This window comes from Cibotium barometz, chromosome 56 (assembly GCF_041138505.1).
Source record: "Cibotium barometz isolate CiBa-2024 chromosome 56, ASM4113850v1, whole genome shotgun sequence".
NCBI classification, from domain to species: Eukaryota; Viridiplantae; Streptophyta; class Polypodiopsida; order Cyatheales; family Cibotiaceae; genus Cibotium; species Cibotium barometz.
This window is the reverse complement of record NC_141101.1, coordinates 38,807,686-38,827,228: the sequence shown is the minus strand read 5'-3', so window position 1 is coordinate 38,827,228 and position 19,543 is coordinate 38,807,686. Positions and strand designations below refer to the sequence as shown.

Here is a 19,543-nt window from a genome sequence, read left to right as displayed (position 1 = left end):
GTTATCATGTTGTGCAAGGATTGCATGAGACAAATCTTCTATATTCAACGATCAAATATCCACCTTGTTCTAAAATTTTGAGACAAATCTTTTATATTCAACGATTAACATCGAACATGAATTGAAGTATCCACCTTGATGTTGATAAGTAATCTCAAAATTCTAGCATGTGCACTTTTAATAGCGTTCATGTTTTAATATTGATGGGCGATCAAAAAAATATTTTTGAAGTATAGTGTTGTTTCTCATTCCATAAAATCATCTATTTTTCTTCGTAGTAGCATTGAGAATGAAACGTCCACATGTTAGTGTTACGTGAATACAAATTGATTAGCAAAGATTTGCATGATTTCCAAAACGATTAGCAAAATTGTGTTTAAGAAGTAAATCCTTTTTTAATGCACCAATGCTTTATTTTTTTAATATGTGATTTCTTCAACTAGGCCAAGAGAAGCTAATGTGAGCTTCTCCTATTCACGTACATCTCAGATCTTCAGCAAATGCACTCTCAAGTAAAACATAGGATTTTAAATCACATGCAAGCTAGAACACTTGCAAGTCCCATGGAAGCTAGAGAGCATCACATGAGTTTAGAGAAGCATGGGTGAATCTTGCACTTATTATAAACGCATCTACATGGGATGGATTTACAAACACCACCAGCGGGGCGCCCGGATTAAATCTTCCGCTTATTATAAACGCATCTACATATTCACAAACACCACCACGTGCCAGGTGATATCACAAGATTTGATTACTAGAAATTGGACGAGGTTTCAGTCAAGTGTGCTCTATTTTCTCATTAGAGCTCCCGCCGCAAACCTTGCACAGGAGCTGCTTCTTCCGCAGATACGGAGAGCTCCTCCTGCTGCTGCAGTTCGATGTAGCGATCTGCGCTCGCGTTGGCGTCAACCGCCCCTTGCAAAGCAGAGGCGATAACACCGCCCTCACTGGCATCATCCACCTGTTTCACCTTCTCGACATCCTCTTGGGTCACCACCTTGTCCACAAGCATCTTCTCAGTAGCGTCCTGCAGGCCACCCAATCAGACCAAGGATATCAATATGTATTAGTGAGTATAGGAAAATAGCGCAGCTTTGATTGCGCAGAGTCTTTACACTCAAGACGCCAGAGACGGTGATATGCTCCCCCTCAGCGTTCTTTTGGGCGGCGGATTGGGCGGTGGCGCCTAAACCTCCTTTGAAGCCGAGAGGAATGCCAGTGGCGCGAGCTTCGGCGCTTTGGATAGCGCGGGCGGTGGCCTCGTCCACCACCTTGTCCGGATTGTAGAATGCAGCTTCCTCCAAAGCCTGATACACCCAAATATAAGCATTATTACTAATTAGGCATCTCTTAATTGATTTCCTTGATGGTGGTAGACCTGACTTCACTGACGCCGTCCTTTGACGTGCACAACTAGTGGCAACTAGTGCGTGACGTACCTCCCCTATGGTAATGCCCTTGGTTGCTGCGATCTCCGGAATGGTGGGGACGAAGGAGGTGGCGTCCGCCACCGGCTGTTCGCCCACAAACTCCTGTCGGTGCACCTTGCCATTCACTATTGTCTCCCGCAGCGCGAAGCCCCTCTCCGCAGCCTCGGAGTGTGAGGTCAGATCTACAGTCTTCTCCCGGACGTTCTTGTCCGCGGCCGCCTGCATCAACGCCGCCGCTCCGCCCTTGGGCGTTTTTCCCAGCTCAATGGCCTCCGCGCTCTGCATTAAAGCAGCGTCCTCCACCGTCACAGGCTGCGCCGCCATCTCTCCTTGCACAGCATCCCCAAACACATCACCGTAGGTGACCGGGCGCTGGGGCTGCTCCTGGCTCATGGTGAGTTTGAAACACCAGCTAACAACAACGAGCTTGTGCTAGGAGCTTATTCGTAAAATTTGAGCGTGTATCAGAAAGGTCGAGGCAGTGTATCGATTGACGAAGCTTTATGCAGGCACAATATGCTCGACGAAGCTTTATGTAGACACAGTAGGATTTCAAAACAGCGACACGTTTGCTCCATATGTCGTGCGTTACAGGATTGATGCCTCTTTGCTTGACGCGTGTAATTATCGAAGTTGCGCTTTCCCTACGTTGACACCTTAGCACCCGCCGCCCACCGCCGTCGTGAACCCTTGGGCGTTTGAAAATTTTTGCACAAAAAATGCTTTACCTTGAGTTTATGGACCTGCCTCCTTTGCAAATTACAAAAAGTAGTTGTCTTTAAAAGTAGGTATTTTCTTGGAGGATTGAGAGTGTTGAACTACACACATGTATGTATATATATATATATATATTGATATATACGAGTGAGCGAGACATTTAAATCAAGCAATTGCAAAATTTTTGATCAACATAACACTATTCATCTCACAATATAAGTAGAAGTCTAGTAAAAAGATGTAGTTAGGACACGGAGAGAGTTAGGGGCCAATAGGTGTTGGTAGGTGATGGAAACATAGTTGTCGCACATGGTGAGCTTATGGGGGTGGTGCTATTGTTGGTGACAAGGAGGTAGGAGCCATTGAGGAAGGAAGGGATACGAAAAGCCAAGAGCAAGGTTGTTATAACAATTATAGTGATCAACAATACTTGTTTGGAGAGATGTTTTGAGAAGCATGGTGTACGTGAGCATGAGCCTCACACTCCTTGTGGGAGGTGGCTACGCCTAAGAGATACAAAATTCATCCCAATCTTTCCCATGAGGTCTATCATGGGGGCTAATATTTGCATCCTCCAATTCTCACAAAAATCATCATTCGAAAGAGGAGCATACAAGATGTGCTCTTCCTACACGATGACAGTTCTAGTGATTCATGGGTTGCACACAGTTACACCACCGAGGTGGTTCTGTCTATAGTTTCTGAGTCATTTCCAAATAACCACCCATTAATGGGATCATTTTCCAAGTTTGCACATCTACTTTTTCAAGATTTGTGACTCCTTCCATAGGTAAATGTGATATGTGGCCCAATCGTGTACCAGTTTGGCATTTCTCATAAAAGGTCTTCCAAAATCACATCGTATGAATTCGCATGTCCCGTGAAATTCATGAGACTGCAAGTGGGACCTAAACATAAGGATATATAGATCTAACTAAGTCAACATCTAAATTCGCATGTCCTGTGAAATTCATGAGACCGTAAGTGGGACCTAAACATAAGGATATATAGATCTAACTAAGTCAACATCTGAATTTACAACCTTTTCATGCGTCCAAGTTAACTTGGAATTTTTTGTTGTCAGTCGATAACTTATTCATGTGCTTGGTAACTATGCCGAAAATGACACAGTTGTGGAAAAGTATGAGAACACTTGACCAAACTTTGCTTTTTAGTAGGTGTGAGAATACACAACCTTTTGCTTTTTAGTAGGTGTGAGAATACACAACCTTTTGCTGTTAGTGAATGCCATTATTGAGATATATATATATATATATATATATAGAGAGAGAGAGAGAGAGAGAGAGAGAATCTCAATTTACCCACAACCTTTTGTTGCAGTGAATGAAGAGAGAGAGAGAGAGAGAGAGAGAGAGAGAGAGAGAATCTCAATTTACAACCATTTCATGTGTCCAAGTTAACTCGGAATCTTTTGTTGTTAGATAAATTAGTCACTGCTTTGTAACTATGTAAAAAATAACACAGTTAGAAAAGTATGAGAAAACTTGACCAAACTTTCCCTTTTAGCAAGTGTGCGAGAAAACACAACCTTTTGTTGTAGTATACCATTATTGAGAGAGAGAGAGAGAGAGAGAGAGAGAGAGAGAGAGAGAGAGTCTCATTTACAACCTTTTCATGTGTCCAAGTTAACTGGGAATCTTTTGTTATCAATAATTGTTAACCACTCCGGTTAACATTATTTTTCAAGCATGGCTACGCTTCTTGTAGCTTATCTTTTTGTAATTGCGCAAAAAAGCACCTAATGATAAAAGAGATATGGGATGATTAAGCTTACGGCTTGTGTAACGCCGGTCATAGGACAGAGATGTACATAGAGCTAGAAAGCTACTTTTGGGCCCCCAATTGTAAATGGGATATTTTTCAAGCGTGGCTACAATTCTTGTAACTTATCTTTTTGTAACCACCGTCAAAGCGCTTAATGATAAAAGAGATATGGGATGACCGAGCTTATGGCTTGTGTAACGCCAGTCATAGGAAAGAGATGTACATAGAGCAAGAAAGCTAGTTTTGGGCCCCCAATTGGGCGGTCGGCCATTGTAAAATAAGAGCTCTTGTATATATAAGACATTTTATGGAATATGAAAAGGGAAAATCCCATTAGTCTCACTTGAGTTTTGCCTCTCTCTCTCTCTCTCTCTCTCTCTCTCTCTCTCTCTCTCTTGTGGATACATGCTTGTGTTGTTGATGCTTGCATGTTTGATTGTGATTATGTATGCTTGTAGGGATCGTGATGACGATCTAGCTTCTCCTCTCCTCTCCCCTCTCTTGTCTCTCTACCAAGGTCCCTCTTGCATACATGTGACATGGAGTGAAGGTTGAGCTTTCCATAGCTCTCTCCTTCTTACTCTTCACCTAGCTCTTGAATCTCCACTTGGGTAACACAAGTGGTGGTGGAGTGAGCCCCTAGCAGCCTCACAAAGGGGAGTTAACCCTCATTAGGGTTGGTTAAGTGTCCATCCTCGACTCGACCCTTGCATGGTTGTTTCTTCTTCTTCCCCTCTCTTGTGTGCAAGGTTGTATGTTTGGATGATTAACATCTTTGGCGTCTCTGCCAACAGGGATAGCACTGAGCTTAGGCTTATTTCATTTGCTAGAGTCCTCAAGTGGCCCGTTTGGAGCGCAAATCCACCGGTTGTTTGCTTGTGTTTAAGTTTGTTGTTTATTTGTTTGATGGTGTTCCATGAAGCTATGGAGGTTAACCAAACCATTGGAGCATTGAGGTCTTCACCAAGTGTGGGAGACATAAGTAAGTGTTCAATCTTTGCCCTTGACATTCATACAATTTTTTATTTTTGTTCATCTTTCATTAAGTTTGCACCATAGCTTAATTATCAAATTAATCTTAATTTATTAGGTTTATTTACGCATTCTAGGCATCAATAGGTAGCTAGAGATTAGCTCTAGCTCCCTATCAAAACAAAAATCCAAAAAAAACATTGGGAAGATACTTGAATCTGTAAAAATTAGAGAAGGAAACAAGGCAAAAATCCCATTTTGGATGAACCTCTGAGAAGCGAATAGTCGTTCCATTCATAGGACACGGCCGTTGGAAAACTTGCCATGCCTGTACCATTCCTCTTGGGAAAATCTTGGAAAATCTTCAGCTATTAATTTTGCAGCAGTTAGCATTAAAAAGAGAATATTTGCATTAAGTAGGCATAAATTGCATTTAACCAAGGAGTACAATTGCACTATCAGAGAATATTACAGGTGGTAGTCAGACCTGCAGCCTTAAATTCTCTGAAAATTCTCTGATTTTAAAGTGCCACGGCCGTTCCATTTGTGCCACAGCATTTCCTTCTGTGACACGGTCGTTCCTTCCCAGAAGCGTACGCCCATTCCAATGTGTTCCCTTCAACTGCCACGCCCTTGTCATTTTTGCCACGCCCATGTCATTCTTTTTTGCCCCAGCTCCAGCAAGTGTATGTATGTGCCATTTGTGCCATGCCCATACCATTTCTCTTTTCAAAAGTGTTCGCCCATGGCAAACTCACCACGTCCGTACCATCTGCTTGCCACACTCGTACCTTCTCCATCCAAAAGCGTATGCCCGTTCCTTCCTGAAGCCACATCCATATCTTTTAGGAAGTGTACGCCCGTACCATCTGTATCCTGAGAAGCGTACGTCTGTGTTTTTCAAAAAGCGTATATCCGTGTCTTTTAGGAAGCATACGCCCATGCCATCTTCTTCCTGAGAAGCGTATGCCCGTTCCCTTCTAAAGCGTATGCCCATTCCCTTCTGAAGCGTACGGCCGTAATATTCCCAAAAATAAAAGATTGTTCACTAGGGGGTTCTGCACAGTAATTCCACACATTCATGCACCTACGTTCAGGTAAATTGGTACGAAACAAATCTCTCTTTGACGATGTAAACTCTCGCAAAGCTTCCTTGCTCATAAGGTCAGACCCATCGGTTAATACCGCGTGGAGCCAAACGGTGCTCGTCTTTGATAGCACCACTGAGAGCGAAGACTATCCCAATGTAAGATTCCTCCCCCCCACCTTTTGAGGTGTACAGGTGTAAGAACCTCCCCTTCTGATATTGTAATTATTCCCCCCTCTGAAATAAAAGAAAGATTCTGTTTTATCCTGTTTTGACCTAGAGAGAGAAAATGTCTAGAGGGGAGATAGTCCAAAATTGAGATATTTTTGGATATAAAAATCCTCCTAGTGTCTAAAATGGTTTCCCCTGAAACAGAAATTCAAAAAGAACTTTCCAATGTGCAATTGGAATTAATTAGAAATGGGTATAAAGGACCTTAGCCTAAGGGTCTAGATTTTCATAAATTTTTGGATTATGGTCCAATTAAGGTTCCTATGGGCCAATAGGATCAATCCAAGTGTGGGGAGGAGATAAATCCAATTTAAAAAAGAAAAATACCCAAAAATGAGTAAATGCCCACATAAGATGAAGAGTTGATTGAGTACAAGGTTTATTAGTAAAAAACTATGAGTATTACTAAAAAAAATGAGATATTTTGGGTATAATGATTCATTTTTTACACATGTGTAAGGAAAAGGGAGCCCTTCAAGGAGGCACCTATTTCACATGTCTGGTGGAGTTTTAAACTTTAAAATATTGTGATAGTTTTATCTCTCCTCTCTCTTGGATCAAACCAAATCAAAAGGGAACCAAACTAGGTCCAAATCTTGTCCAAATTCAACCAAACTAAACCTGGAAAATTCTAGAAATTAGTTGGACTTGGTTAGAGGCCTCCCTCACCTATAAATAGATCTTTAGCCCTTTGTAAAAAAAAATGAGAATTATACTATGCCAGTATTATGCTGAAATAATGATATTCTCTATTATCCTCTAAAAACCTCTACAAAATTGAAGAGATTGGAGCTTCTCTCTCTCTTCAATCTTCCTTGGTGACTCCTACAACATACCAAACCAATTGATTGGTTGGGGGCCTCTACTGTGATCAAAGAATCAAGTAAATTAGAAGGTAAAGTGTGGATTATTGTCCTTTTCTTATTAAAACTCCAAATACTACTCTTCTCAACCCCTCTTAAGCTTGAGAAGCTTTAATTTGAATGGCTTTCTATTACTATTGAAGTTCTTTTATGAATTGTAATAAAGAAACACGTAAATTTTTAGTTATACTTAATTTTAATGCATTTCTCTCTCTCCACCGAAAGAAAGGTCATTCCTATGACCTATTCTCAATCCAAATGAAGCTTCTCATGAAGCATTTCTCTAATCCAAAAGTAATTTCTATGCTTGTCTAATTGGAGGCCAAAATAATAGCTTTTTAATGCTTTTATGATAATTATTTCATAGAGAAATTATGAATCAATCCATAATTGGATAATGATCCAATTAGTGGTCATTCTAATCATATCAATAATACTAAACTTCATTCTTTCAATTAAATTGAGAATTATCAGTAATAGCAGCAGAGCGGAGCTATGGAAAAATTTCTGTAAAATAAACACATAAAACATTTTCATTCATAATATGAAAAGAGGACTTCCTACCATATTCTAGGAATTATCATCCTAGATTAATTGAATGATTCTCATTGAAATCATGGAGAAATTGATTTTTATGTTTATGCTTAATTAATAAATTAGAAAAAATAGAAATTCTAGTAATTTATTTTTATGTTGAAAGAGTAATCCCCATGATAATGGAAATCCATGTATTCCAAAGAATTAAGAGAAAAAATTAGAATAATAATATAATGTATATTTTATGTAAAAATTAAAGAAAGATTTTAGTGAAATTTATCTTTTTGCATAGATAAATTTATATGATGAAAGAGGAATTCCCACCATATTGGAATTCAAATAATTAAATAAGGAAAGTTTAATTCCTAGTGTAAAGGAATTAATGAAGATTTTTATTTAATTTTCAAGAGAAAATTTAGTTAAATTTATCTTTTTGCATAGATAAGTTTATATGATAAAAGAGGAATTCCCACTACATTTGGAATTCCATCAATTGGATGGGAAAAGAGAAATTCCTATCACATTGGAATTATTGGATAATTCATTTAAATTTAAAGATAAATTTTTAGATAAATTTATTTAATTATGAGAAATAATTAAATGTTAAAAGAGGAATTCCTATTACATTTGGAATTCCATCATTTGGATGGGAAAAGAGAAAATCCTAGTATATTGGAATTATGGGATAATTTACTTAAATTCAAAGATGAATTTTTAGATAAATTTATTTATCTATGAGAAATATTTAAATGTCAAAAGAGGAATTCTTATGACATTTGGAATTCCATCATTTAGATGGGCAAAGAGAAATTTCTAGCATATCGAAATAATGGATATTTTAATTTAGATAAATTTATTTTATGAGAAATAATTGATGGGAAAAGAGGAATTCCCATGACATTGGAATGTAAATAATTAAATGCAAAAAGAGGAATTCCCATGGTAATTGGGATCCAAGAAATTAAATGGGAAGAAGAGGAATTTTGAGTATAATTCGATTTATGATTATTTACCAAAAGTGAAAATATGAGTAGAATTGATTTCTACAAATCCCATGAATATTTTATTCAAAAGAAGAATATTGAATATAATTCAATTGAGGAATTGAGAAGGAATATGGAAATAGTTGTCAAAAAAAGAATCTTTAATTAGACAAGCAATTGGCAGAAATTTAGAAAAAGTCTTATTATCGGTATCAATCTAGAAAAAGCTATTAAATGGGAATAGCATGTGAATGGATGTGATAAGATGTGTATGGGATGTGATAATATGTAAATGGGATGCGATAAGATGTGTATGGGATGTGATAGGATGAGAACGGATACGATAAGATGAGTATGGGATCTGAATGCGGATGTATATGTGAAAGAAAGGGTATGCATGTGTATGAGAATGAATAAATGTGGTTTTTCCCCCGGCTTGTATATACGCCCATCCTTCTAGGGCTAACTTATCTTTTGTACATTGACACAATCTAATAAACTTTGTGTTGTGTGCATTCTTGCTTCTTCTTCTCCAAGCTTTGTGTGCTTTCCTGCAACCCTAATTCCAACAATTGGTATCAGAGCAGGCATCGGCTCCCAGGGCTATGCCGCCAGCACCCTCCGACTCACGTTCTCCGACTGAGGTGAGTTTTCACGAGCGCTTGCAGGTCCCATTCTCAGAATTTGCATCTGAGGTCGTTTCGGGCTCCGTTTTTGCATTTCAAGTTCTGCACAGGTGTTTTCGTCATTTTCTGCAGAAATTTTGACAGTGCAGTTTTCTGCAAAACAGGCATACGTGTTCTATTGTGGACCGTGCTACATAGCACAAGTTGTCTTCTGTCCAGTCTTTGCTTCATTACAGGTAGCTTTTGCATCAGTTTCAGTCAGTGGCCATGGCTGATAATAGCAATGATGTATTTCGCATGTTGTCTGCTGAAGACAAACTGGATGGAGACAGCAACTACCCACTTTGGGCATACATGATGCAGCATGTTTTGGTTGCAAAAGGAGTGTGGAACATTGTGCAGGGTATGGATGTACGTCCAGGTTCTGTGGATGTAGGATCTGTTGAGGATGTTGCAGGATCTAGCAACTCTATTGTTGCTGCTGTTTTACCCACTGCTGAACAAGCTCGTTGGGATGGTAAAGATGCGCAGGCTCATGCCTTGATTGAACTTTTTATCAAACGTAACATCACCCCACATATTTGTTCAGCTAAAATAGCAAAACAGGCTTGGGATATTCTAGCTGGTTTGTATGCAGGTCGTAACGAGGCAAAAATCTCTTACCTGCGTAAAGAGCTAGAATTGAAGATTATGCAGGAAGATGATGACATGAATGTTTTTCTTGCTGAGATTAAAGATCTCAAAGAACAGTTGATTTCTGCAGGTGAGATTATTCCTGATCATTCTCTTGTGCAGACTGTTCTTGATGCTTTACCTGAGACATATCAGACTTTTGCTTCCACGTGGAGACTTCTTACTGAGGACAGACCTGATGCTGTCAAGTATGATACTTTAGTCATCAAGCTCTTGCAAGAAGCGCAGTCCAGGCAAAACAGGGCCAGGCAGCGTGCAGTTGATCAAGCATTTATTGCTGCCACAGCAGAGAAGAAGTGGTAAGGCAGCCCCTTCCACTGTTTCTTCTCCTATTAGTAGGTCTGCAACTTCTTCTCCTTCCACGGGTAGCAACAATAAGTCTGAGAAGGCTCTTGATAAAGGCAAGAAAAAGACCAGGTGCAACTATTGTAAGGCAAATGATCAAGTCATTAAGAATTGCCCTAAGCTAAAGGCTAAAGAGGCAAAGAAGAAAGAGTCAAATGCAGCCACAATAGCGGATGCTTCTACAAATGCAGATTCTGCAAATGTTGTGCAGGATACAAAATGGGAGTTTAGCGTGTATTGCCAATATGACCCATCTGTACATGATGCATGTTTGGCAGTTTCTGTTGACTCTCATGTATGGTATTTTGACAGTGGTGCTACAAAGCACATTACCTCGCATCGTGATATGTTCACTTCTCTTGAGGCTGTCCCTAATAGGAATACTGTCACATGTGCCAATAATGCTTCTTACCCAGTGAAGGGCATTGGTAAAATTATGCTTACTGCTACAAATGGCAGCGCTTTCACACTTTCAGATGCTTTGTATGTGCCAGGGATAAAGAAGAATCTATTGTCTGTCTCTGCGCTTGCTAGACTTGGACTTGTAGTCAAATTTATGGATGACAGATGTACTGTTCATGATTTGACTTCTGGTGATACGATTATTGTATCTGGCACCTTGTTTCGTGGGCTGTATAGGCTCAATTCTTATGACAAGTGTGTGGAAGATTCAGCAAATGCAGTTTCTGATGAAAAGGCAGTTTCAGAAGCAAAACTATGGCATGCTCGTTTTGGTCATCTGAACTTTGCTAGTTTGCTGCGTTTGCAGAAATTTGATATGGTTGCTTCATTGCCCCCTCTTGAGGCACCATTGAAATATGTTTGTGAAGGCTGTATTTTGGGCAAAATGCAGCGTTCTGCGTTTCCAAAGGATGGTTCTGTGCGGGCCACTCGCAAATTGCAACTTGTACATAGTGATGTATGTGGGCCTATGCAAACTCCGTCATTTGGTAAACACTTGTACTTTGTGACTTTCATTGATGATTACTCAAGGCATGCATGGGTATATCCACTGAAGGCAAAGTCCAAAGTGTTTTTGTGCTTCAAACAGTTTTTGCTTATGGTTGAAAATGTATCCAATTGTAATGTGGGCACCCTCCGTTCTGATCGAGGGGGGGAGTACATGTCTAAAGAGTTTGATGCATTTCTGGCTAGTCGTGGGATAAAACACCAATGTACAGTGCCGTATACCCCTCAGCAAAATGGTGTTGCTGAGAGAAAAAACAGGTCACTTATGGAGATGTCACGATGTATGGTCAAGAGCCAAGCTTTGCCACATGCCTTTTGGCTTGAGGCTGTCATGTGTGCTGCATATGTACTCAACAGGTGTCCCACTAAGGCCTTGCAGTCTATTACTCCATATGAAGCTTGGCATGGCAGGAAGCCTTCTATTGGTCACTTGCGTGTCTTTGGTTGCTTAGCCTATGCTTTAGTGCCTGTGCAACAATGCAGAAAATTGGATGATAAGGCTATCAAATGCATTTTTGTTGGCTACAGTGCTGAGAGCAAGGGTTACAGATTGTATCATCCGCAATCAAAGCGTATCTTAATTAGTCGAGATGTTGTTTTTGTGGAAGATGCTGTGCAGCCTTTGTTATCATGTACCAAAGAGACAGGTGTGAGCTCACGGGATGTATTTGATACACTGTTGCCTCTATTTACAGGTGGGAATTCAAATGTAAGTCCTACTGAGGCAAATATTTAGCCTATGCAGATTTTAAATGACATCATAGATCAGCCTATTTCTGATGCAGATTTACAGGATGTAATTCATGAGGATAGGGCTGAAAATGAGCAGGCTAGAGGTATGCCTAAATGGCTGGTGCAAACCTTGCGTGATAGTAAGATTGATGCACCTATGACTAGTCGTACTCATTCAGGTTTTCAGCATGCCTCTTATACATCAGATTGTTATGCTTTGGCTGTGTCTAGTATGTGTGAAGAGGAAGAACCTCTTTCATTTGATGAGACACAAAAATCAGAAAATTGGTTGGCTGCAATGTAAAGTGAATATGATGCTATAATGAAGAATGGTACATGGTCTTTGTGTGATTTGCCTATTGGTAAAAAGGCCATTGGATGTAAGTGGGTTTTTAAGTTGAAACGAAAGCCAGATGGCAGTGTTAATCGCTATAAGGCTAGACTTGTTGCAAAGGGTTATGCTCAAGAAAAGGGCATTGATTTTGATGAGACCTTTGCTCCTACTTGTCGTATGACTACCATTCGTAGCATTTGTGCATTGGCAGCTCATAATGGTTGGAATGTACATCAGTTGGACATAAAGACTGCGTTCTTGAATGGAGATTTGCATGAGGAGGTGTATGTATCGCAGCCTCGTGGTTTTGTTCAAAGAGGGCAGGAAAACAAAGTGTGCAGGTTGAAAAAGGCTTTATATGGTTTAAAGCAAGCTCCACGAGCTTGGTATGAAAAGATACATGCATATTTGACTGCACATGGTTTTCAGAATAGTCCAACAGAAAGCACTTTGTATGTTAAACGTGTGGATGATGTACATCTAATCATTGCTCTCTATGTCGATGACATGCTGCTCACAGGACTAAATGAAAGTCATATTGCTGATTTTAAGGCTGATTTGAATGCCTCTTTTGAGATGTCAGATTTGGGGCATTTGCATCATTATTTGGGGATACAATTTAAGCAGTGTGATGGAGGTATTGCTTTGTGTCAGACAAAGTATATTGAGACATTGTTGCGGAGATTTGGCCTTGAAGACTGCAAGCCTATTGCTACTCCAATGGAGACAGGTTTGAAGTTGAGTCTTCATCATGCTGGAGATCACTTTGATGTCACCCTCTATCAGACAGTTGTTGGTTGCCTCATTTATGTATGCATTACGAGGCCGGACATTCAGTTTGCAGTCTCACAGGTGAGCAGGTTTATGCATAGCCCAGGGTCTCATCATTGGAAGGCAGTTAAACGCATCTTTCGCTACTTGAGTGACACCATACATCTTGGGTTGTTTTATCCCAAGGGGGGATCGTTGCCGCCAGATTTACATGCTTTTCGGACTCAGATTGGGCTGGTTGCTATGACACAAGAGTGTCCACAAGTGGTTTTTGTTTCATGCTCGGTAGCTCATGCATATCTTGGTTGAGCAAGAAGCAACCTACTGTGGCCACTTCTAGTTGTGAAGCTGAGTACAGGGCAGCTTTCACAGCTACGGTTGAGTGTGTGTGGCTCAGACGGCTTATCGCGCTGACTTGGGTGTTGGACAGGAGTCTGCCACCTCTATCTTCACTGACAGTCAGAGCGCATTGGCAGTTGCACGAAACCCAGTTTTTCATGCTTGCACAAAGCACATTGAGGTGCATTATCACTATGTCAGGGAGAGACTCTCAGTAGGAGAGATCAGCTTGGCCTATGTGCCAACACAGGACAACCTCGCCGATCTTTTCACAAAGGCGCTTCCTCGTGAGAAGTTCGAAGCTTTCCGCAAAGCTTTGGGCTTGCTCCCCTTTGTGGACTGATCTACTTCAGGCATGGCACTCCCCTATACATGAGTGCCAGCTCTCGTTCACACCATCACTCCTAGGGGGGATTTGTTGCCATATATATATAGGCAGTGATGTGTGTGAACACACTTAGGACCGTCGGGGTACTTTTTCCCTCTTTAGGAGGTTTTTTTCCCCGGCTTGTATATACGCCCATCCTTCTAGGGCTAACTTATCTTTTGTACATTGATACAATCTAATACACTTTGTGTTGTGTGCATTCTTGCTTCTTCTTCTCCAAGCTTTGTGTGCTTTCCTGCAACCCTAATTCCAACAGGATGTAGATGTATGGATGTGGATATGGATGTGGATGTATGGATGTGGATGTGGATGTGGATGTATGGATGTGGATATGGATGTGGATGTATGGATGTGGATGTGTATGTGGATATGGATGTAGATGTATGGATGTGGATATGGATATGGATGTATGGATGTGGATGTGGATGTATGGATGTGGATGTGTTTGTGGATATGGATGTAGATGTATAGATGTGGATGTATGGATGTGGATGTGTATGTGGATATGGATGTAGATGTATGGATGTGGATATGGATATGGATGTGGATGTATGGATGTAGATGTATGGATATGGATGTGGATGTATGGATGTGGATGTGGATGTGGATGTGGATGTGGATGTAGATGTATGGATGTAGATGAGTATGTGGAAGAATGAATGTAGATGTGTATGTGGAAGAATGGATGTAGATGTGTATGTGGAAGAATGAATGTGGATGCGTGTGGAAGAATGGATGTGGATGTGTATGTGGATGTATGAATGCGGATGTGTATGTGAAGAATGGATGTGGATGTGAATGTGTACGTGGAAGAGTGGATATGGATGTGTATGTGGATGTGAATGTGGAAGAATGAATGAGGATGTGTATGTGAAAGGATGTGATGTCGATGTGAGTGAATGGATGAGATGTAATGTGATGTGAATCGGGATGAGAATGAATGAGATGTGATGTCATGTGAAGTGAATGAATGATATGGGATGTGAATGGATGATATGTGATGTGAATGAATCTGATGTGATGAGATGGAAAATGATGTGATTAGATAAGAATGGGCACACATATGAATTGGACGTGGATTAAGTAATATGGATTGATGTGGAAACAATGTGGAAAGATGAGAGCTCATTATAGAAACTGTATTTGTGACCTGTTTGTAAATGACTGTTTTATGTTAAGAATGTTGGGGAAGCATTTTGACCGTCTTGTGAATAAGGTCGTGGAGACCTAACTGATAAAGTTGCAATAGCTGACGGAGGACGTCTCGCGTGTAGCAAGGTCTCGGCCGAGGTCTTGACTAGCCTCAGTTCCATTTAAATGGTGAGCTTCCGATACGGACGATAAGGGACCAAGGAAGCGGCCTATGAGTGAAGTGCTAGGTGACCTGCGAAGGATCCTAGAGGGTGCTGACCATACTGTGCTCGGGCTCTGGGTCGCGGAAGATACCCACACGTGCGTCGTGGAAGATATTGGAACAAGGAGTAAGAGTTGTTTTCTGAAACCGGGCATAGATCTGGTTGATTGACCTTGCTGGTCCTCAACAGATGAGTCCATGGCTCTTTTATATGGATCTGTTGGTTGATCTTGCTGATCTTCAACGGAGATTCCATCTTGAATTTTTTATAAGTGAATATATTGCCAAGTACTATGAGCTAGGAACTATCAAAAAGGCCCCTGAGTGGACAGGTGGTGAGCGTTCTGGTTGCCAATGATGCCTTAGATACTCCAATAAAAGAATGATTAGAAATTAGGATTCAACCGGATATTTTGGAGGATTGTAATCAGTGATACTATGGCTTCATTAAATGATTGTTTTAAAGATAGATGAATCTGTGAAGAAAGCAATTTCATATTGGGTGTGTAAGTGGTGTGACTAGCTTTAAGTTTGCATGAACATCTAGCTAGCTGGCCTGGGAACTCTTATCCCTGGTACCCGGGATAAAACCTAACAAATTCTTAATTGGATCCCATCACTACAGTGGTTGGGCGGTTGGCTAACCTATGGGACTGATGGATCCATAAAATGAGACTCAATTTCTATTGTAGTACGCTAGATGAAGTAAATCCCGGATAGTAATTGTTCTATGGAAAAAGGAATCAACGGCTATGCCTCTCGATGGGAAAAAAAGCGTTGATCTCTATGATCCAAGTGCAAGTTTCTTTCTTGATCTTACCAAGTGACTTAGGTTTGGTTGGATCAGTTTGGTCAGTAATGACCTCTACTACGTTAGAGTAAAAATATCCTGGAGGAATCACTCGTGCTTTCCGGGCAAGGGAAGTTTTTCTGGGTACGGTTTTGGAAGAACCGAGGGATTAGTCTCCTATCCGGATATCCGTGGGCGAGGCCACGAGTGAGAGGACCCTGCACCGCGCAAGGAGTGCTACTTCTGCTGCTAGCACCCGTGAATCCGTTGCGCGGAGGGGCCAGGGATCTTTCAGTTGGTATAAAAGCAAATTGGCTATAGTGGACCAACTGAGAAGCCAAAAATGTCAAAAATTTATGGAGTAACAGTAAAAGGTTGGAATTGTGTGATGAAATTCATACAAATTGATATTCAGATTGAAATTCGTAAATTGGTAATTGGGTCTTCAGATGGAAGTACCGCAATTGTATGGAATCCCTGACTTGCTTGAGGCCTAGACATCATGGTATTTACCTTATAATTCCAAGGACCGTGGCTACCCGTATATACTGAGGGTATAACTGTAACTCTTTACTAGCAGTATATACGAGTAAATCTAAGACCTTGAAATTATAAGCAAAAATGCTATCCAGATGATGAATTCAAATGTGGTTAATATGATTTTAAAATTCTGGTTGAGAATTGATGAATTGATTTGAATTTTGATCGGAAAAAGATGATTCCTGAATTTTTGTTGAAAAGTGATAAGCTGGGCAAAACCATAATGAGGATGAATGAGACAAGTCCCTGTGATAATGTTCGTATAACTGGAATGATGATAATGACCTCACCAAATCACTATGAGATTAGTGGATTGTGCTGTCAGATTGCTACTGTTAACACGACCCGGTGGATCAAGTTAATAGGATGACAAATTGAGAACTTGCTTGACTGTAATTCCCGTGGAGCAATGTTCTCAGAAAGAAAATTTTCGGTCTAATGGACCATTATTGTGTTAAAGATATGAATGGTATGATCTGAATGAATTGTTATTTTTAATGATGAGTTCTATATAAGGGATATTTATCCCAGGATTCTGTTGGGTTGACCAGAATATAAGGAACCCTAGAATTAGTTGGATCTTAAGGGAAAGAGTTGTCCTCTAGTTTGCGAGATGAGTACATCTCGTGTTTTTTAAGTAGAATGTGTACGTGGAAGAGTGGATATGGATGTGTATGTGGAAGTACGAATGTGGAAGTGAATGTGGAAGAATGAATGAGGATGTGTATCTGAAAGGATGTGATGTGAGTGAATGGATGAGATGTAATGTGATGTGAATCGGGATGAGAATGAATGAGATGTGATGTCATGTGAATCAGAATGTGAATGAATGATATGGGATGTGAATGGATGATATGTGATGTGAATGAATCTGATGTGATGAGATGGAAAATGATGTGATTGGATGAGAATGGGTACACATATGAATTGGACGTGGATTAAGTAATATGGATTGATGTGGAACAATGTGAAAAGACGAGAGTTCATTATAGAAACTGTATTTGTGACCTGTTTGTAAATGACTGTTTTATGTCAAGAATGTTGGGGAAGCATTTTGACCGTCTTGTGAATAAGGTCGTGGAGAACTAACTGATAAAGTTGCAACAGCTGACGGAGAGTCAACGGAGGACGTCTCACGTAGCAAGGTCGGCCGAGGTCTTGACTATCCTCAGTTCGATTTAAATGGTCAGCTTCCGGTACGGTACCAAGGAAGTGGCCTATGAGTGAAGCACTAGGTGACCTGGAAGGATCCTAGAGGGTGCTGACCATACGGTGCTCGGGCTCTAGGTCACCGAAGATACCCACACGTGCGTCGTGGAAGATATTGGAACAAGGAGTAAGAGTTGTTTTCTGAAACCGGGCATGGATCTGGTTGATTGACCTTGCTAGTCCTCAACGGATGAGTCCATGGCTCTTTTATATGGATCTGTTGGTTGATCTTGCTGATCTTCAATGGAGATTCCATCTTGAATTTTTTATAAGTGAATATATTGCCCGGTACTATGAGCTAGGAACTATCGAAAAGGCCCTTGAGTGGACAGGTGGTGAGCGTTCTGGTTGCCAATGATGCCATAGATACTCCGATGATGAAGGAATGATTAGAAATTAAGATTCAACCAGATATTTTGGAGGATTGTGATAAGTGATACTATGGCTTCATTAAATGATTATTTTAAGGATAGCTGAATCTGTGAACAAAGCAATTTCATATTGGGTGTGTAAGTGGTGTGACTAGCTTTAAGTTTGCATGAACATCCGGCTAGGGGGCCTGGGAACGCTTTTCCCTGGTACTCGGGAGAAAACCTAACCAAATTCTTAATTGGATCCCATCACTACAGTGGTTGGGCGGTTGGCTAACCTATGGGATTGGATGGGGTTAGGCTGGACTAATGGATCCATAAAATGAGACTCAATTTCTGTTGTAGTACGCTAGATATCCCGTATAGTAATTGTTCTATGGAAAAAGGAATCAATGGCTGTGCCTCTCGATAGGGAAAAAAGCATTGATCTCTATGATCTAAGTGCAAGTTTCTTCCTTGATCTTACCAAGTGACTTTAGGTTCGGTCGGATTAGTTTGGTCAGTAATGACCTTAACTACGTTAGAGTAAAAATATCCTGGAGGAATCGCCCGTGCTTTTCGGGCAAGGGAAGTTTTTCCGGGTTCAATTTTGGAAGAACTGAGGGATTAGTCTCCTGTCCGGATATCCGTGGGCGAGGCCCCGACGAGTGAGAGGACCCTGCACCACGCAAGGAGTGCTATTCCGCTGCTAGCACCCCCCCGAATCCGAGGCCGTTGCGCGGAGGGGGCAGGGGTCTTTCAGCTGGTATCAGAGCGAATTGGCTATAGTGGACCAACTAAGAAGCCAAAAATATCAAAATTTTATGAAGTAACAGTAAAAGGTTGGAATTGTGTGATGAAATTCATACAAATTGATATTCAGATTGAAATTCGTAAATTGGTAATTGGGTCTTCAGATGGAAGTACCGCAATTGTATGGAATCTCTGACTTGCTTGAGGCCTAGACATGATGGTATTTACCTTATAATTCCAAGGACCGTGACTACCCGTATATACCAAGGAATCTTGATCACTAACTAAGTCAATTGGACTACCGAATCTCGTTATTATCATCTCATATAGGAATTTTTCTATAGCCTTTGTATCTCCAAGAGCTTTGGCTTCCACCCACTTTGTGCAAGCCACCATACTTATTGCCGGTTCTTTGAGATGGATATTTGAAAGGATCCACCAACTGCATGTTCACTTCCAAGCCTATGTTGTATGATAAAATCAAACTCGTGCAATAATAGCATCCATCTAATGAGCTTCCCTAAGAGGTTGGTCTTACTTATTACCAAATACACCAATGCTTAATGATCAACATAAAAGGTAAAATGATTTCCCAAAAGGTAATGCTTGAACTTACTCACTGAACTAACCATACCCAGGGTTTCTCTTTCTATTTGTAGAATAATTCTTTTCTACAATAGATATCATCCGGCTTACTACATAATAAAATTTGGACAAAACCAACGTCCTCTAGCTTCTTGTA

At 40.6% G+C, this 19,543-nt stretch overlaps 1 protein-coding gene across 1 annotated transcript; it reads right to left on the bottom strand.

Annotated features, from left to right (window-relative positions):
* Nucleotides 1-601: 601 nt before the first annotated feature.
* On the bottom strand, nucleotides 602-1,940 carry LOC147607201 (late embryogenesis abundant protein D-34-like). Its single transcript, XM_086791449.1, has 3 exons — nucleotides 1,443-1,940; nucleotides 1,119-1,310; nucleotides 602-1,030 (listed from the first exon to the last, which is right to left on the bottom strand). Exons 1-3 carry the CDS (start codon nucleotides 1,824-1,826, stop codon nucleotides 803-805), a joined length of 804 nt encoding a protein of 267 aa, XP_086647575.1. The 5' UTR covers nucleotides 1,827-1,940; the 3' UTR covers nucleotides 602-802.
* Between the last annotated feature and the right edge of the window lie 17,603 nt (nucleotides 1,941-19,543).

Bases quoted from the DNA above. Each gene is read 5' to 3' on its own strand.
- LOC147607201 (XM_086791449.1), bottom strand. From the start codon at position 1,826: ATGAGCCAGGAGCAGCCCCAGCGCCCGGTCACCTACGGTGATGTGTTT. The intron at 1,311-1,442 runs GTACGTCACGCA...TGGGTGTATCAG, and splicing joins AGGGCATTACCATAGGGGAG to GCTTTGGAGGAAGCTGCATT. The intron at 1,031-1,118 runs GTAAAGACTCTG...GGTGGCCTGCAG, and splicing joins CCGTCTCTGGCGTCTTGAGT to GACGCTACTGAGAAGATGCT.